The sequence below is a fragment of the Phyllobates terribilis genome, unplaced genomic scaffold, assembly GCF_046119375.1.
Source record: "Phyllobates terribilis strain yellow unplaced genomic scaffold, ASM4611937v1 Scaffold_3__8_contigs__length_932513732, whole genome shotgun sequence".
Classification (NCBI taxonomy): Eukaryota; Metazoa; Chordata; class Amphibia; order Anura; family Dendrobatidae; genus Phyllobates; species Phyllobates terribilis.
The window spans coordinates 67,102,688-67,122,469 of NW_027362763.1; the positions used below are offsets into that span (position 1 = coordinate 67,102,688).

The 19,782-nt window shown below is 41.1% G+C and overlaps 1 protein-coding gene across 2 annotated transcripts in view; it reads right to left on the reverse strand.

The window, feature by feature from the left end:
- Positions 1 to 498: 498 nt before the first annotated feature.
- Positions 499 to 19,782, reverse strand: part of LOC141258816 (cytochrome P450 2K1-like) — a 224,608-nt gene continuing 205,324 nt past the window's right edge. For both annotated transcript variants that reach the window (XM_073673970.1, XM_073673968.1), the window contains exons 7-10: positions 13,323 to 13,464; positions 9,633 to 9,817; positions 2,776 to 2,917; positions 499 to 2,360 (exon numbers count right to left, since the gene is read on the reverse strand). In XM_073673970.1, coding sequence (XP_073530071.1) covers positions 2,182 to 2,360; positions 2,776 to 2,917; positions 9,633 to 9,817; positions 13,323 to 13,464 — 648 coding nt within the window. In that variant the 3' untranslated portion in view covers positions 499 to 2,181. The remainder of the gene's footprint in view (positions 2,361 to 2,775; positions 2,918 to 9,632; positions 9,818 to 13,322; positions 13,465 to 19,782) is intronic.

The following is a 19,782-nucleotide window of genomic DNA, read 5'->3' on the forward strand; positions in this document are numbered from 1 at the left end:
CATTATAAGGACAGCAGAAAGTGAAGAACTTAGGAATTCAAACTGACAAGGAATTTCAAGTCTTTGACAATATGACTCAATTTAACCCCTGGATTTAGGACTCACTACATGGATACAATTCACACCTCCACCAGACAGACTCTAGATAACTAAAAGAACATTCCCACTGCCTCTCCATTTGTAACAAAACCCCGAATTTGATTTTCTTGGCTTATCTTTAAGAAGCATCACCCCTTCCACCTCATGAACAAATGTTGTGTTGTAATATCTCTTCAGTGATGTGCTCTTATCTTAATAATTAATTCATAATCCTGCCTGAAGAAGAAGCCTCTGTGCTCTGAAAGCTTGCAAATATATATTTTCCTCTGTTTAGCCAAAATAAAAACTCTGAATTACTTTTGTCATCGTTGGGCATAGAAAGAATTTACATTGATTTTACTGGCTAACACGATACCATAATTAGAGATGAATGAATCTTTTGAATTTTGAACTCGACAGTTTTGCTGTATTGTTCCAGAAAATTTTACTAACAGTGCTTTGATGTGGCAAAAATTGTAAATACTCCAAGTGCCCTTAAAAGACATATGTACAACATTCTAAGATCTCCTAGAAATGAAGTCAACCCATTTGAAGCTTTATAAGACAAAAACAGCTTTAGTAATGTCAAAGTGTCCTTCACATATGTGGCTATGGGCAAATGGATGGTAGCTCTTCTTCACTTATGTTGTTTCACGCACTATCTGTGCAATTTGTTCATTGTCTATACAATTTGTTCATTTTTTTTCATGTTTTCTCTCCATTGCTAAACTGTGACATCCTCTAAATATCACAATTCACTTGGAAATGTCTGCTGCATTCCCTGCCTCCACTTTTATACAGGCTGTAATAGTCCCTTTTGATTTGCTGTGCTATATTGGGAGATATGTGATAGCTGCAATACATTTTGGTCAACACCCAATGTCGTCTATGCCGTCTCTTGCTGATGAAGTTTTTTGCATTGTGTAAAATGGTGGTTGGTATTTTTGGCAAGATGAATCGCAAATTATCAAGAGAATTTCCAAAAATTCAAAACAAATTTTATTTGCATCAACTTACTTAACACATCTCTAATGCTCACCTCTCCCTGATTGACCCTTTTAGTCCTATCTGCACATGCAGATTCACCTGCGTGCATCGCTTTGGATGCAGCATAAAGTATGCTGCATTCAAAGCGCTGCCAATACCGACCGTGTGCACATACCCTAAGAAATGATAGATTTACAACAGATGAATTCAATATAAATTACATTTTCTGACCAAATTTCAGTTACTGTAACTGCCAAATTAGAATTTCATCTGATTCGCTCATCACTAGGAAATGGTTTAACTTATGATTCTGTGATCCAAAATAGAACCACAATTTGGTGTAACTTTGTGCACTAGAGAAAGTTGACTAACAAATAGCTAAAACAAGTTACCTCCTCTCCATAGCATAGGGATAGTTTACAAATTGAAGGGGATCTGACCATAAGGTCTTGCACCGATTTTTTTTATTTCCTATTAAAGAAAATGCTCTAGTCATTATCTATGGGGCCAAGAGCAGCTCTCGCCAGCCTAATAGGGAGTAAATGGAGAGTTGGTCGAGCATACGCATTGCCAATCCATTCTAACAAGACAAAAAGTTATACTGTTCTGCTAATGGATGTGGTTCGCAGTGTTCAGACTCTCATAAATTAATTAATTATTATCTGGTATTGACTTACTTGGTGAGATACTGGGAGAGGGCCTTGATTCTCTCCTCCAACATATTGCCTAGAGAGTCCCAGGCTTTATTAAGGACACGGGTGACATTTTACATATTTTCAATGTTCTTAAATGGTCATCTCAATATTCATAGTTGGGGTCTGGTGTAGCATCACTGTACATGTCTATTCCTCATCAGCTGGTTATAAGTGCAATGGATTTCCATTTAAAATAATACAATGTTTTTTCCACAGATCTTTAAAATTAAAACAATGATGTTGCTTATTTCTTGATTACCAACAATTACCTTAGCTTCAGTGCCTCGTTCTACTAAATGGTGTAGTTCTCAGTGGTTGGAGCCCACCAATTAACAAATTATAACCTAATCTGTGGATAGATGATAACTTGTTTTCACAGAAGAACCCTTTTTAAGGTTTTTCAATGTAGGTGACAAAGTGTTTACAAACGAGGTATAGCACATGTCTTATAAGGCATTGGATAGAGTATGTATCCAACCTCAGGATTGAGGTCTAGTGTAGCCCCAGGTGGAGCCTTAAACGTGAAGTTCTGCAGCAGTCTTGTGAAGAACATGAACAGCTCCATTTTAGCCAAGTTCTCTCCAGCGCAACTTCTCTTACCTACAGCAATGAAATATGTGGAAAAGGATAAAAAAAAATTATTGTTCCATGGCTGAAGCAAAAGACACTATATAATTTCAAAATGGGCTGTTTTAACAAAATTATAAGTTGGCGATTTCAATCTGACCATTGTAAGAGCACCCAACGTTTAAATATGGAGGCACAACCATCACCACCTCACACAGATTCCCCCAAAGGAGGAAACTATCCACATACAGTTTCTCACATTTTCCTAAAGCATACCCCACATAAATGATAAATGTCCCCTTAGGATACCTGACGTAGTCAGTCTCATAAGGAGACTGTTTACAATATTTTCTATTAATTTAGTGGATATGATGATGAAGAAATGTTATTATTTGCGCTCATCACTCCCCCAAAGTGCTAAAAGAAGTCATATGAAAGAATAACTCACCGGCTGAAAAAGGCATAAACGCTACTTTTCTTACAAAATTTCCACTGGAATCAAGAAAGTGTTCTGGGTAGAACTCGTCGGCTTTCACAAAATGATCCTTGTCATAAAGTACGGAGGTCAGCAATGGGATCACCTGTATTCCCTGAAAGTTTCAACATTTGCACAAGTCACATTTAAGTGGAAATGCGCCTCCTTAGGCTTTATTTATTTAATGGGAATTTGTCAACAAGTTTTTGCTACCTCATCTGAGAGCAGCGTAACATGGGGAAAGACACCCTGAATCCAATGATGTATCACTTAGTTTACTGTGTATAGTGGTTCTGACACAGAGTTTAGCATGAAGCAGAGCTGAGAAAGCTGCCCTCACCCCCAGCACAGCTAACCCCACCCACACCACAGATAACCCCACCCCCACGATGCACAGTATTTATATTGTCTATTGACAGTGAGATTATCATAGCAGGGGTCACACTCACCAAGCCCCCTGCTTGTCAGCGCAAGTTCAACTGTATTAGCATACAGTTGAATGCATTGATGGAATAGGAACCGTCAATTGATGTTCCGTCTCCTGTTAATCCCTCTCTGCGTCTGGCATCTCAGCACAGCAGGTGTGATGACATTGCTACATGGCTCCCGCTCGCTGATATTTGCAGAGGTTCAGAGCGCTCGCTGCAGAGACTGGAGCATTGGGGGAATAGGAAAGAGAGGTGAGTATTGTATTATTTTATGGGGAGTGCATTACATATTGTCTCCTCATGAACCACCTTTAGGGAAACATGTTGAGGCATTGAGGCATTATCTGAGGCATCATCTATGGGATAAATATACCCCGATTTTCAACAACCATAGTGAGGCATAAGAACTTTAATCTTTATGAAATATTTCCCTGATCATATGTTTACATATTGATATAGGTTAAAAGAGATCATGCACAGACACTATTCATCTACTTGTTTGTCGTTGTCTCTGTAATATTTGAGTATGAATTTACATGATGAACTAGAACAATCAGTTTAATAATTATTAGTATTATTATTTATTTATATTGCTCCATTGATTTCAAGGTGCTGTACATAAGAAGGGGTTACATACCAGATACAGACATCACTTCCAATAAATAAAACGAACAATGGTAGACTGAAACAAAAGAAAGTGGGCGCTGCCCTTGTGAGCATACATTCTACAGGAATGGGGAAGGAGACAGTAGGTTGGGGGAGTTGCAGCAGCTCCGGTGTTGAGGTGGCAGCAAGCAAGGTCATGGTAGGTTGTAGGCTTGTTTGAAGAGATGGGTTTTCAGGTTCCATCTGAAGGATCCAGACTTGTTGAGGCACAGAATTCCATAGGATGGGGGATATTCGAGAGAAGTCTTGGAGGCGATTGGGTGAGGAATGAATAAGTGTGGAGGAGAGAAGGAGGTCTTGGGAGGACCGGAGATTACATGAGGGAATATATCGGGAGATTAGTTCAGTGATGTAAGAAGGGGAAAGGTTATGGATGGCTTTGTCGGTCAGTGTTAGTAATTTGAACTGGATACGCTGGGCAATTGGGAGCGAGTGAAGGGATTTGCAAAGGGGGATAGCAGAGGAGTAGTGATGCGAGAGATGAACCAGTAATGCAGCAGAGTTAAGGATGGACTGGAGGGGTGTGAGAGTGTTAGCAGGTAGGGCACAGAGGAGGATGTTACAGTAGTCAAGGTGGGAGATGATGAGAGCATGCACAAGCAGTTTAATAGATTGAGGGTTGAGGAAAGGATGGATTCTGGAAATATTTTTGAGCTGGAGGCAACAGGAGGTGGCAAGAGCTTGGATGTGGGGTTTGAAGGACAGGGCAGAGTCAAGGGTTACTCCGAGGCAGCGGATTGCTGGTACTGGGGAAAGTGTGGTGTCACTTATTGTAATAGAAAGATCAGGTGGGGAAGATACGCGAGATGGGGGAAAGATGATGAGTTCAGTTTTGTCCACATTGAGCTTGAGGAAGCGAGAGGAGAAGAAGGAGGATATGGCTGCTAGACATGCTGGGATTCTGGACAGCAGAGAGGTGACATCTGGACCAGAGACGTAGATCTGGGTGTCATCAGCGTAGAGATGGTACTGGAAGCCATGGGATTTTATGAGCTATCCCAGGCCAGGGGTATAGATTGAGAAGAGTAGGGGTCCTAGGACAGAGCCTTGAGGGACTCCAACAGAGAAGGGGTGGGATGAGGAGATAGCGTGGGAGTGGGAGGCGCTAAATGTGCGGTTGGAAAGGTATGAGGAGATCCAAGATAGGGCAAGGTCTTTGACGCTAACGGAAGAGATGATCTGTAGTAGGAGGACGTGGTCAACTGTTTCAAAGGCAGAGGACAGGTCAAGAAGAAGGAGAACAGGGAATTGTCTGTTAGCTTTGGCTGTAAGCAAGTCATTAGTAATTTTGGTAAGGGCAGTTTCGGTGGAATGGTGAGGGCGGAAGCCAGTTTGTCGGTTGTCAAAGAGAGAGCTAGATGAGAAGTGGTAGGAAAGTTCAGGGTAAACGTTTTGCTCAAGGAGCTTGCAAAAGGGAGCAACGATATGGGGAGGTAGCTGGACAAGGCGGTTGGGTTGAGGGATGGCTTTTTGAGAATGGGATTGATTGTGGCATGTTTGAAGGCAGCGAAGAAGGTACCAGAAGTTAGTGATAGGTCGAAGAGATGGGCTGGGGATGGGATGAGTGTGGGGTGAGGTTGGGGAGGAGGTGGGATGGGATGGGGTCAAGTGGACAAGTGGTGAGATGTGAAATGGAGAGGACATGACTGAGGTCTCATTCCGTGATGTTGTAAAGGGAGGTTATGGGGGAAGGGCAATGGTCTGAGAAAAAAGGGGGAGGTTGTGAGGATAGATAGGGAGCAGAGTCGAGAGAAGATGAGGTCTAATGTGTGTCCTTCTGTGTGGGTGGTTGACGAGGACCACTGAGTAAGTCCAAAGGATGAAGTAAGCGACAGGAGTTTGGATGCTATTGACTGGCAAATGTCAGTGGGAATGTTGAAATCACCCATGATGATTGTGGGAATGTCAGTAGGGATTAAGTAAAGAATGCAGGTGGAGAATTTGTTAATAAATGCAGTGACCGAGCCCGGTGGTCGGTATATGACAGCCACTTGGAGGGAGAATACAGTTAGGTCCATATATATTTGGACAGAGACAACATTTTTCTAATTTTGGTTCTAGACATTACCACAATGAATTTTAAACAAAACAATTCAGATGTAGCTGAAGTTCAGACTTTCAGCTTTCATTTGAGGGTATCCACATTAAAATTGGATGAAGGGTTTAGGAGTTTCAGCTCCTTAACATGTGTCACCCTGTTTTTAAAGGGACCAAAAGTAATTGACAATTGACTCCAAGGCTATTTCATGGACAGGTGTTGGCAATCCCTTCATTATGTCATTCTCAATTAAGCAGATAAAAGGCCTGGAGTTGATTTGAGGTGTGGTGCTTGCATTTGGAAGGTTTTGCTGTGAAGTAAACATGCAGTCAAAGGAGCTCTCCATGCAGGTGAAAAAAGCCATCCTTAAGCTGCAAGAACAGGAAAAACCCATCCGAGAAATTGCTACAATATTAGGAGTGGCAAAATCTACAGTTTGGTACATCCTAAGAAAGAAAGAAAGCACTCGTGAACTCATCAATGCAAAAAGACCTGGGCACCCACGGAAGACAACAGTGGTGGATGATGGCAGAATAATCTGCATGGTGAAAAGAAACCCCTTCACAATAGCCAACCAAGTGAATAGCACTCTCCAGGAGGTAGGCGTATCAATATCCAAATCTACCATAAAGAGAAGACTGCATGAAAGTAAATACAGAGGGTTCACTGCACGGTGCAAGCCACTCATAAGCATCAAGAAGAAAAAGGCTAGACTGGACTTTGCTAAAAAACATCTAAAAAAGCCAGCACCGTTCTGGAAGAACATTCTTTGAACAGATGAAACCAAGATAAACCTCTACCAGAATGATGGAAAGAGAAAAGTATGGTTAACGCGTAGTACAGCTCATGATCCAAAGCATACCACATCATCTGTAAAACACGGCGGAGGCATTGTGATGGCTTGGGCATGCATGGCTGCCAGTGATACTCGGTCACTAGTGTTTATTGATGATGTGACACAGGGCAGAAGCAGCCGAATAAATTCTGATGTATTCAGAGCCATACTGTGTGCTCTGATCCAGCCAAATGCAGCCAAACTGATAGGTCGTCATTTCACACTACAGATGGACAATGACCCAAAACATAGTCAAAGCAACCCAGGAGTTTATTAAAGCAAAGAAGTGGAATATTCTTGAATGGCCAAGTCAGTCACTTGATCTCAACCCAATTGATCATGCATTTCACTTGTTAAAGACAAAACTTCAGACAGAAAGGCCCACAAACAGACAGCAACTGAAAACCACTGCAGTGAAGGCCTGGCAGAGCATCAAAAAGGAGGAAACACAGCGTCTCGTGATGTCCATGAGTTCAAGACTTCAGGCAGTCATTGCCAACAAAGGGTTTTCAACCAAGTACTAGAAATGAACATTTTATTTACAATTATTTAATCTGTCCAATTACTTATTGTCCCTTTAAAAACAGGGTGGCAGATGTTAAGGAGCTGAAACTCCTAAATCCTTCATCCAATTTTAATGTGGATACCCTCAAATGAAAGCTGAAAGTCTGAACTTCAACTGCATCTGAATTGTTTTGTTTAAAATTCATTGTGGTAATGTCTAGAACCAAAATTAGAAAAATGTTGTCTCTGTCCAAATATATATGGACCTAACTGTAGATGCGGACAGAGTGGACTTCAAAAGAAGGGAGAGTAAGGGAGGGTAGAGGTGGGATAGGGATAACAGTGCAGTTGGTAGAAAGGAGAAGACCCACTCCTCTACCATTTCTGTTACCAGGGTGAGGAGTGTGGGTGAAGTGGAGGCCACCGTAACACAGCGCAGCAGGGTAGACAGTGTCGGCGGGTGTCAACAATGTCTCTGTTATGCCCAGGAAGGAGAGATGACGAGAGGTAAAGAGGTTGTGGAGAAAATGGAGCTTATTGTAGACAAAGTGGGCATTCAAGAGTGCTCCAGAGAGCAGGGGGGTGGACGTCAGGGGCGCAGGTTTTATGCAGGAGAGGTTGCGGTAGTTTGCAGTTGGTTGGAAGCTATAGGATGAGGAATTGGTGGGAGGTGTGAGTTGTAGGGGTCCAGGATTGGGAGATATGTCGCCAGCAGTGAAGAAAAGCAGAGAGAGGGAGAGCAGGTGGGAGAAGGAGAGTGTCCGACTTGTTTTATGTTTTGGTCGTATCGATCTGAGGTTGAGGAGCAGGCCTGCAGATATGGTCAGTTGGGGAGGTAAGAGGGAAGGAGAGATGATGATTTGGTTAGAGGGTGCTAGGGTTTGGGGATAGCGAAGGAGAGTAAGGATTAGTGGTGCAAAGAAAGTAAGGGCGTATGTAAGCATCATGAAAGTTTAAGTGTGAATGAGAAAGCGAAACTAAGCATAATTAGTAAATAGTTACTCCTACCTTCTGACCACTTCTGGCCTATTTCTGCATATTTCAGATAAGACCCTTTAACGTGACCCTTCAGTGCCAGACCCACGGTCTATGCCAGACATCTGGACTCTGGATATATGAAGCTCTTAACAGCACATGAAGTTTGATCAGATGTGATCAGAAGGCCGGAGGAAGGAGCCGCAGGGATACTGGACACAGAGCACAGGGATGAGGTGGGAGTGATTAGGAAAAACTTGATCACTTCACGTTGCCCATGAGCTTACTTAGTGCTTTCATATGAGATAGATCAGAGGTAGAATGAGTCATTCCGTGTGATGATATTCATTTCTTGGCACTCAATGGTATGGTATGGCTATATATTTTTTTCTATGATCAAGCTATAATTGGTGTGCTTATGTCACAAAGTGCTTGACACAGTTTGTAATGTTGAGCCGTGAAAACAAGCAAAAAAAAAATCTAATTTTTCCCACTCAATTTAGTGCCAAATTTTGCATGTTTACAAGGGTAACAGGAGATATTGCACCACACAATTTGTTGTGCAATTTCTCCTGAGTACGCAGATATCCAATAAGTGGAGGAAAACTACTGTTTGGGTCCATGGCAGGGCTTGAAACTAGACCCCTAAGGAAACTTATCTAGAGGTCTGGTGAGCACTTTTAACTCCCATGGACTTCACAGAAGTTTATAATGTTGAGCCATGAAAATGAAAAAAATCACATTTTTCCCACAAGAATATATTTTATCCCCAAACTTTGCATTTTCAGAAGGGTAACAGGAAAAAATGGACCCCAAAATTTGTTGTGCAATTTCTCCTGAGTATGGAGATACCCCGCATATGGTCAAAAACTACTTTTGAGGCATAGTGCAAAGCTCAGAAGGGAAGAAGCGCCATATTGGAGTTCAGATTTTGCTGGATTGATTTGAGGGTGCCATGTCACATTGGTAGATGCAAGATCAGCCGAATCCCCCATAAGTGACCCCATTTTACAAACTATAGTGTATTATACTATATAGAGGACTATGGGGAGTGTATTATACTATATTGAGGATTATGGGGAGTACATTATAGTATATAGAGGACTATGAGGAGTGCATTATACTACAATATATGGAGGACTATGGAGATGGCATTATACTATATTGTGGACTATACTATATTATGCATTATATTATATAGAGGACTATGGGGAGTGCATTATATTATTTAGAGGACTATGGGCAGTTCATTCTAGTATAGAGAAGGACTATGGGGAGTGCATTATACTATATAGAAGACTCTAAGGAGTGTATTATGCTATATTGAGGACTATGGTGAGTACATTACCAAAAAATAAGGTTCAATATTTATTTTTTTACTTACTTTGGGGAGGAGATAACCCCTGAAGTTTACATCCTGAGAGGTAGCATGGGAAATACTGGATGGAAGAATATTTCCAAAACGTTGAATCTCATGGATGACGGCATCAGTATACGGCATCTCTCTACGATGAATAACTTGGGGCTCGTTCGATCCAATAACTTTATCAATCTCACTTTGGACCTTTTCTATTTCCAACAAAAATACATGAAAATATATGTAAAAAAAAGATATTTGTTGAGAACTTCCATCAATTAAAATGAATGATAACATTTCAGCTAGATTTCAACTTTGACATTTGATACCATCGTGGTTGTTATGAAATTACTGGTTACGTAACCTTAATTTTTCCCCCATAGTCAAAATTCTTTCCTTATTCTGCTGTAGGGAAATATTCAGATTTTAATTTTTCCAAAATCAAAAGTTATTTTTGATCCCTAGGAGTTGTATTGTGAATTTGTGCTCTCTAAGGGTATGTGCCCATGATGCAGAATTGAAGCAGAAATTTCCTGAGCGTTTTTTCCTCTCCCTGGCAGAAAAAACGCACGTGGATTTTACATGCGTTTTTTAAGCGTTTTTACATGCGTTTATGCATGCATTTTTTCAAGGTGTTTTCCAAGCTATTTTGAGCATCACTCAAATGCATTTGGAAAAGGGCTTGACAATTTACTTTGGTCACACAATATAAATCCATACAACCGGCATGGATTTATACACTGTGTGCAGAATTATTAGGCAAGTTGTATTTTAGAGGATTATTTTTATTATCTATCAACAACTATGTTCTCAATCAACCTAAAAGACTCATAAACATCCAAGCTTAATATTTTTGGAAGTTGGAGTGTTTTTTTTTTAGATTTGGCTATCTTAGGAGGATATCTGTTTGTGCAGGTAACTATTACTGTGCCGAATTATTAGGCAACTTAATAAAAACCAAATATAATCCCATCTCACTTGTTTATTTTCACCAGGTAAACCAATATCAGTGCACAAAATTTAGAAATAAACATTTCTGACATGCAAAAACCAAAAAATTAGGGATGAATATATCCACCTTTCTTTATGATGACACTCAACAGCCTTCCATCCACAGATTCTGTCAGTTGCTTGATCTGTTTTCAATCAACATTGCGTGCAGCAGCCACCACAGCCTCCCAGACACTGTTCCGAGAGGTGTACTGTTTTCCCTCCCTGTAGATCTCACATTTTATGATGGATCATAGGTTCTCTATGGGGTTCAGATCAGGTGAACAAGGGGGCTATGTTATTATTTTTTCTTCTTTTAGACCTTTACTGGCCAGCCATGCTGTGGAGTAGTTGGATGCATGTGATGGGGCATTGTCCTGCATGAAAATCATGTTTTTCACGAACGATACCGACTTCTTCCTGTACGACTGCTTGAAGAAGTTGTCTTCCAGAAACTGGCAGTAGATCTGGGCGTTGAGCTTCACTCCATCCTCAACCCGAAAAAGTCTCACAAGTTCATCTTTGATGATACCAGCCAATACCATTACCCAACGTCCACCTTGCTGGCATCTGAGTCGGAGTGGAGCTCTCTGCCCTTTTCTGATCCAGCCACTGGCCCATCCATCTGGCCCATCAAGAGTCACTCTCATTTCATCAGTCCATAAAACCTTTGAAAAATCAGTCTTAAGATATTTCTTGGCCTGTTCTTGACGTTTTATCTTATGTTTCTATTTCATAGGTGGTCATTTTTCAACCTTCCTTACCTTGGCCATGTCCCTGAGTATCGCACACCTTGCGCTTTTTGATACTCCAGTAACGTTGCAGCTCTGAAATATGGCAAAACTGGTGGCGAATGGCATCTTGGCAGCTTCGCGCTTGATTTTCCTCAGTTCATGGGCAGTTATTTTGCACCTTTTTTGGCCAACACGCTTCTTGCGACCCTGTTGGCTATTTGCCATGAAACGCTTGATTGTTCGGTGATCACACTCCAAAAGTTTGGAAATTTCAAGACTACTGCATCCCTCTGCAAGACATCTCACAATTTTGGACTTTTCAGAGCCCGTCAAATCTCTCTTCTGACCCATTTTACCAAAGGAAAGGAAGTTGCCTAATAATTAAGCACACCTTATATAGGGTGTTGATGTCATTAGTCAACACCCCTCCTCATTACAGAGATGCACATCACCAGATTTACTTATTTGGTAGTTGGCTCTCAAGCCTATGCAGCTTGGAGTAGGACATCATGTATAAAAAGTATCATGTGATCAAAATACTCATTTGCCTAATAATTCTGCACACAGTGTATTGTGTGACCAACTTGTGAGGAGAGTTCTGCTTTCAAATGGTGCATGCATAGTAAAAAAAAGAATTAAAAAGGAAAAAGGAAAAAAAACCTTATACACACCTCTCTGGCGGCCCCCCGGTCTCCTCCCGGCGGCGATTCTCTCTCCTCAGCGGTCCGCGGTGTACTGCCAGGACATGCGGTGACGTCAATTATCAGCTGATGGTCACGCGACCATCAGCTGATAAATGATGTCACCGCAGGTCCTGGCAGTACACCGAGGGCCGCCGATGAGAGAGGATCGCTGACGGGAGGAGACCGGGGGCCGCCATAGAGGTGAGCATGAATATTTTTTTACATTTTTTACTTTATAATTCTTTTTTAACTTGTGGGTACCCAGGCCGGATGAGAGGAGTAGCAGTCTCCTCTTCTCCCGACCCGGGTATCATCTGCGCATTGAACCGCAGCAAATCCGCATGTATAGATATATACATGCAGGTCTGCTGCGGTTCAATGCAAAATCACGCCCATATTGGTTGTGCTGCCGATTTTTCCGCAATGATAATCTGCAGCGGAAATTTCCGCAGCATGTGCACAGCACATACAGATTATCATTGGGAAGCATGGCAGATCTCTTAAGTGATTTTAATGCGTTTCCGCAGTGGACATACCGCTGCGGAAGCGCATTTAGTCCTCATCGTGGGCACACAGCCTTAGATACCAATCACTGTCACAAAACTTCTTTTTTTTCCTCTGGTGGGAATCTATATGACCATTGTGGTTAGCAGGCCAAAGTATTACACCATAAATTTTTATGATGGAGGCCCCGTCTGGTCATCAATTTTGGAGGTCCCATCTGGTTCCCCGAAATGCTCTGTCTAGCCTCTCCTTTCCTTCAACAGACAATGCTGGGGATCTTAACTCTGTACTGGGGTTTCTGGTGCCGAGAAGGCCTATGATGTCACGACACACGCTATGAGGTTGTAACATCACAACGTGCATCTTCTTATGTCTGATGTTTTATTATTTATTTGGAGGCCTTCTGCTTGATCTCTAGCCACGACGACTTGATGGATGAATGATATGTAGGGAGATAAATCTTGTGAAAGCCTAGATAGGTCCACCGGGGTCTTTTCTACCACTGTCTTGATGCAGGTATTCCTCTTCGCCTTGTTCTTTCTATTCTTCCAAACATAATTTCCTTCTCCAGTGATTGCTCTCTTCATATGAAGTGTCCAAAGTAAGCAAGTCATATGTAGTTGGTGTAAAATGAATCTGAGATGCTGAGCATAGTTGAGGGAATATGGCTGCCGCCCGAATCATCCACACAAAATAACATAAAAATAGATAATGAGAAAATAAGGTGTATCACTATATGATTTTAATTAGTAAAATTAAAATTAAGTAAGCATAATATATTCCCACACATAAAGGGAGTCTCTTACTTTGTATTTCAGGATACTTCATCATTAGTAGAAGGCCCCATTTCAGGGTGGTTGAGGTTGTTTCAATGCCAGCGTCAAAGAGATCCGAAACCAGCACTGTAAGGTTTTCATTGGTGAAGTATAATTTAGGATTTGGCTTTTCCTAATGAATAAAATACAAACAAATACATGCTCTTTTAAAAAACACTTTGAACTGCTGCTCTAGCAAGAGTCCAAACTTGAACATTAATTACAAACACGGAGCATGGAGGAGAGGAAAAGAAATGCTAACAAAAGGAGAGTGTTTCTAAGTATTGTTTACTCATGGATTCTTGATGAAGCAGCAAACCAGAGCAGCTTCTAAAAGTGCATGAACTGGGTAGTTAAAACAGCACTTTAACTGCTTCCCGACCACCCACTGTACATAAACGTTGGCGCTTGCTTGGCTCTGTGCAGCGCCGACGTTTAAAACAGTCAGTGGTCCTGCAGCGCTCAGGACCCCCCAGGGTCCTGCAAGCGCTGGCGGTGCAGTGCAGAGCAACAGCTCTGATAGGGGACATCATCGGGACCTGATTAGATCAGGTCCCAATGATATTAACTCTTTGCTATCTTCTAAATGCCACGATCTATAGCGATTGCGGCATTTAGAAGATAGTGAGAGGAGAGGGGGTCGTCCACTTAACTCTCCTGCCGTTGTCATGGCAGCCAGAGGTCACATGACTGCCTCCGTCTCTGCCATGTACGGTGTCCTGCTAAACTTCAGCTGCAGCTAGACTCGGCCTGCAGCTGAAGTCTAGCAGGAGATCTGATAGTTTTACACTGTCAGCAGAGCTCTCATGCAATGCAATACATGTCTATTGCTTTGCATGAGAACAGTGATCAGAAAAATAACAATTAATGTCCCATACAGGGAGAAGATAAAAAGGTAAAAAAAAAGTCTAAAAAAAAGTTTTCAAACTGTTAAAAAAAAATCACAAAATAAATATAAATAAAAAAATAAATAAAATATTAAACTAATAAATCCGTATTTTTATGCAAAAACAAAAAAAGTACACATATCTGGTATCGCCGCATCCGAAACAACCCAATCTATAAAACTGTCACACTAATTAACTCCTTCTGTGCACACCGTAAAAAAAAAAAAAAAAAAAAAAAAACGGAGCAAAAATATATGCTTTTTCATCATATCGGCAAACAAAAAGTGGAATAAAATGCGATCAAAAAGCAAAATGGAAATAAAAATGGTACCGCTGAAAACGACATCTTGTTCCGCAAAAAAAAGCCGCCATACAGCTCCATCAGCCGAAAAATAAAAAAGTTATAGCTCTCAGAATAAAGTGTTACAAAAAAATATTTTTTCTATAAAATAGTTTTATTGTATAAAAGCGCCAAAACATAAAAAAAAAATACGTTAAGTGTAGTATCGCTGTAAACTTACTGACCCGAAGAATAATGCTGCCTTATCACTTTTACCACACGCGGAACAGCATAAAAAAAACCTCAAAAAACAATTCCTGAATTGTTGGTTTTTGCTCATTTTACGTCCCAAAAATGCGGAATAAAAAGCGCTCAAAAAATGTCACGTACCCAAAAATGGTACCAATAAAAATTTTGTCCTGCAAAAAACAAGCCATCACATGACTCTGTCGGCCAAAATATGGAAAAATTATAGCTCTCAAAATATGGCGATGCAAAAACTAGATTTAACAAAAAAAAGTGTCTTTTAGTGTGTGACAGCTGTCAGTCATAGTCCTCCGTCCCTCCCAGATCTCGCAGTATGGCTAAGAGGTATGGTACAGCCACATATGGGGTATTGCCACGTTTAGAAGAAATTGTGCGACACATTTAAGCACTGTTTTTACCCATTTCCCTTTGTGAAAATATAAAATTTGAGGGTAAAACATTTTTTTTTGTGGTAAAAATACAATTATGTTTTCTTCACTGCCCAATGGTATCAACTTAAAATTTAAAAATGGGGTCACTTGTGGGGCTTTCTGCTGTTTCGGCACGTCAGCAACTCTTCAAATGTGACATGGCATCTGCAACCTATCCCAGCGAACATAGCGCTGCTTTCTCTTCCGAACCCTGCCGTACAACAAAGCAGTGGTTTTCCCCCACATATAGGGTATCGGCGTACTCAGGAGAAATTTCACAACAAATTTCATGGTGCAATTTCTCCTGTTACCCTTAAGATAATGCAAAATTAGGGGATGAAAAACATTTTTTGTGGGAAAAATGTGAACATTTTATTTTTACGGCTCAATATTATAAACTTCTGTGAAGCACCTGGGGGTGCAAGGTGCTCACCGCACATCTAGATAAGTTTCCTAAAGGGTCTAGTTTCAAAAATGGTGTCACTTGTCAGGGTTTTCCACTGTTTAGGCACATCAGGGGCTCCCCAAATGCGACATGGCGTCCGCTAGTTATTCAAACAAATTTTACATTCAAAAAGTCAAATGGCGCTTCTTCCCTTCCGAACCCTACTGTGCGCCCAAACAGTGGTTTTCCCCCACATATAGGATATCGGAGTACTCAGGACAAATTGCACAAAAAATTTTATGGTGCAATTTCTCCTGTTACCCTTATGATAATGCAAAATTAGGGGATAAAAAACGTTTTTGTGGGAAAAATGTGAAAATTTTATTTTTACAGCTCAATATTATAAACTGCTGTGAAGCACCTGGGGGTGCAAGGTGCTCACCACACATATAGATAAGTTCTCTAAGGGGTCTAATTTCCAAAATGGTGTCACTTGTTGGTGGTTTCCACTGTTTAGGCACATCAGGGGCTCTCCAAACGCAACATGGCGTCCGCTAATTATTCAAAAAATTTTACATTCAAAAAGTCTAATGACGCTCTTTCCCTTCCAAACCCTGCAGTGCGCCTAAACAGTAGTTTTCCCTCACATATGGGGCATCAGCATGCTCAGGAGGAATTGCACTACAAAATGTGTAGTCCATTTTTTCCTGTTACCCTTGTGGAAATAAAAAAATTGGGTCTAAAGTAATATTTTTGTGAAAAAAAGTAAAATGTTCATTGTTTTCTTCCACATTCCAAAAATTCCCGTGACACACCTGAAGGGTTAATAAACTTCTTGAATATGGTTTTGAGCACCTTGAGGGGTGCAGTTTTTTGAATGGTGTCACTTTTGGGTATTTTCTGTCATAAAGGCCCCTCAAAGTCACTTCAAAGAAGATGTGGTCCCTAAAACACTGTTTTTGTATATTTTGTTGGAAAAATGAGAAATCGCTGGTCAACTTTTAACCCTTAGAACTTCCTAACAAAAAAAATTGTTGGTTCCAAAATTGTGCTGATGTAAAATAGACATGTGGGAAATGTTATTTATTAACTATGTTGTGTGACATATCCCTCTGATTTAAGGGCATGAAAATTCAAAGTTTGAAAATTGCCAAATTTTCAAAATTTTCAATTTTTTATCACAAATAAACGCTAGTGATATCGAAGAAATTTTACCACTATCATGAAGTACAATATGTCACAAAAAAACAATCTCAGAATCAGTGGGATCCGTTGAAGCATTTTAGAGCTATTACCTCATAAAGTGACAGTGGTCAGAATTGAAAAAATTGGCCCGGTCACGAAGGCAAAAACAGGCTCTGGCGCGAAGTGGTTAAGCATTGTTTTATTGCATTAGAGTTAAAGCAGTGTGATGAAATGTCTTTGTATGTGACACTTTTCCCATTGTATCTACAATATATTTTAACATTTGCTCTGGGCATATCCATATGCTCCCATTAATTAGATCTATTTAGCTATCTATCTATCTGAAAATACAAAACCAGCAACAGCAATGTTGGGTGCAAAACCTCTCAGGTACATATTAGTACGCTATTATAGTAAAAAAGTTGGAAGCAGCACACCATATTATGAACAAAAAAGTGCTATTTAATATCTCATGAGGCAACGTTTCGGTTCCAAGTGTGAGCCTTTCTCAAGTCTATCTATCTACCATATTTTTCAGGCTATAAGAAGCATTGGACCATAAGATGCACCTAGATTTTAGAGGAGTAAAATAGAAAAAAAATTGAAGAAAAAATTGTGGTCAAGATGCATGTTATGGGGGAGGGGGTCTGCTGCTGACAAGGTTACAGAGGTAATGTCCCCAAATTCTGTACTAAGATCTCCCATCCCCTATCTCTGGTATATATGGCCCCCTCTTCCTGTTATACGTAGCCCTCCATCCCCATCCTGGTATGCATGGAACACCTTATCCCCATCCTGGCATGCATGGCACCCCTCATCCTCATCCTAGTATGCATGGTACCCCTCATCCTCAATCCTGGTATTCATGGCCCCCTCATCCCTCTTCCTAATATACATGGCATCGCTCATAACCATCCTGGTATGCATGGCACCCCTCATCCTGATCCTGGTATGCATGGCACCCCTCATACCCATCCTGGTATGCATGGCACCCCTCATCCCCATCCTGGTATGCATGGCATCCCCCTTCCTGGTATGCATGGTACCCCTCATCCTGGTATGCATTGCACCACTCATCCTGGCATGCATAGTAACATAGTAACGTAGGTTGAATAAAGACCTAGGTCCATCAAGTTAAACCTTTCTCCCCCAACTGTACTCCCATACCAACACTACACTAACTTACTGGGACTAGGCCTCACAAATAAATTACCATTTTTATTTTTAGCATTACTGCACTATTACAATTACAAATAAATCTGTTTATAAATTTTTAATTAGTTTTATCTTTGCATTACTGTTATGATATTACTAAAATCTCTGTACCTAAATCTGTTGATCAAGAATAAGGCAAAAAACCCAGGATACATAGAGCCAATTTGCATTACGGGGAAAAATTCCTTCTTGACCCCAAGAAAAGGCGATTAGTCCTAGAACCCTGGATCAAAAGTTAGGTGTTACACTTTGTATAATTTAACTGAAGCCCACAATGTTATGTGTATCGAGGAAATAACCCAGCCCTTTTTTGAATGCTGTTATAGTATCTGCCATTACTACCTCTTGTGATAGGGCATTCCACAGCCTGACTGCTCTGACTGTAAAGAACCCTTTCCTGTTTACGTGCCAGAATTGCCTTTCTTCCACCTGTAATGAGTGCCCCCTGGTCCTTAGTAGAGTCTTTGGATGGAATAACTCATGTGCTAGACCTTTATTACTGATCACACACATATTTATACATGTAAATAAGATCCCCTCTTAGGCGTCGTTTTTTCATGGCACCGCTCATCCTTCATCCTAGTATGCATGGCACTCCTCATCCTGGTATGCATGGCATCCCTCACTCCCCATCCTGGTATTCAAGGCATCTCTCATCCCTCATACTAGTATGCATGGCTCCCCTCATCCTGGTGTGCATGGCACCCCCATCCCCATCACGCTGCACACAAAAAATAAAGGATTGTACTCACGTCTAGTGATGAGCGAGCATGCTCGCTACAGCTCGGTGCTCGCCCGAGCATCTCACTGCGGGAGCTCAGGTCCCCTCCCTGCATGTTTGGTGCTCTTTAGGGTGCACCAAACATTTACACTTACTGTAATGTTGCAGCCATGTTGGTTGTGGCATTACAGTGATTGGCTGGCCACACAGCATCATCAGGTCTATATCAGACCTGGTGCTGCCATGCTTGTCATAGTCAATCCGGAATCAGGCTGCTGTGTCAGGGAGAGATTTGCTTGTGTATTAGGCAGTGTAGGGAGAAAAAACATACATTACACATATCCATCTTAACAAACAGTCCTTTTGAGGACTAACTAATCCATCTGCAGAGATATCAGGCAGGCAGTGTATATAGGCAGGCAGTGTATATAGCAGACTGCAGTGCACATAGCACAAGAGGCTCCATTCTATTTCTGCCTTCTGCTGCTGTTAGATATTCCTATACAATGGCCAGGTCTCAGCGGCCAGGAATACTTTTTCTTGGATCTTAATCCTCATTATTTGCTTAAAAAGCAATCCAGAGAATACTGTTTTTCTGTGCCATTTGCTTGTTGACACTGCGGAATACAGCCAGGTCCTTTCCATATTACAGTGCTAGAAATCCAGCTATTTAAAACTGTGTTTTCTCCATCACACGGATAACATATACGTTGTCAGAAAATACTGCCATTTCTGGCCTCCATTAAAAATTTCTTTCAGTGTGTCAGTGAAGCAATTCACACCAGTTTGATGTTCAAACTACTTACCTACAGGCCAGGTATTCAGTACTCTGTTTTCTCTGTCACACGGATAACAAATACGTTGTCAGGAAATACTGCCATTCCTGGCCTCCATTAAAAATTTCTTTCAGTGTGTCAGTGAAACAAATCACACCAGTTTGCTGTTCAAACTACATACTTATAGGCCAGGAATTTAAAACTCTGTTTTCTCCGTCACATGGATCACATAAAAATTAGCTCCAAACTCAGTCATTTGTAGTGAGCGTGGAAGATACTGTCCTCCATTTAAAATGGGCAAAGCACATGGCAAGGGACGGGGAAC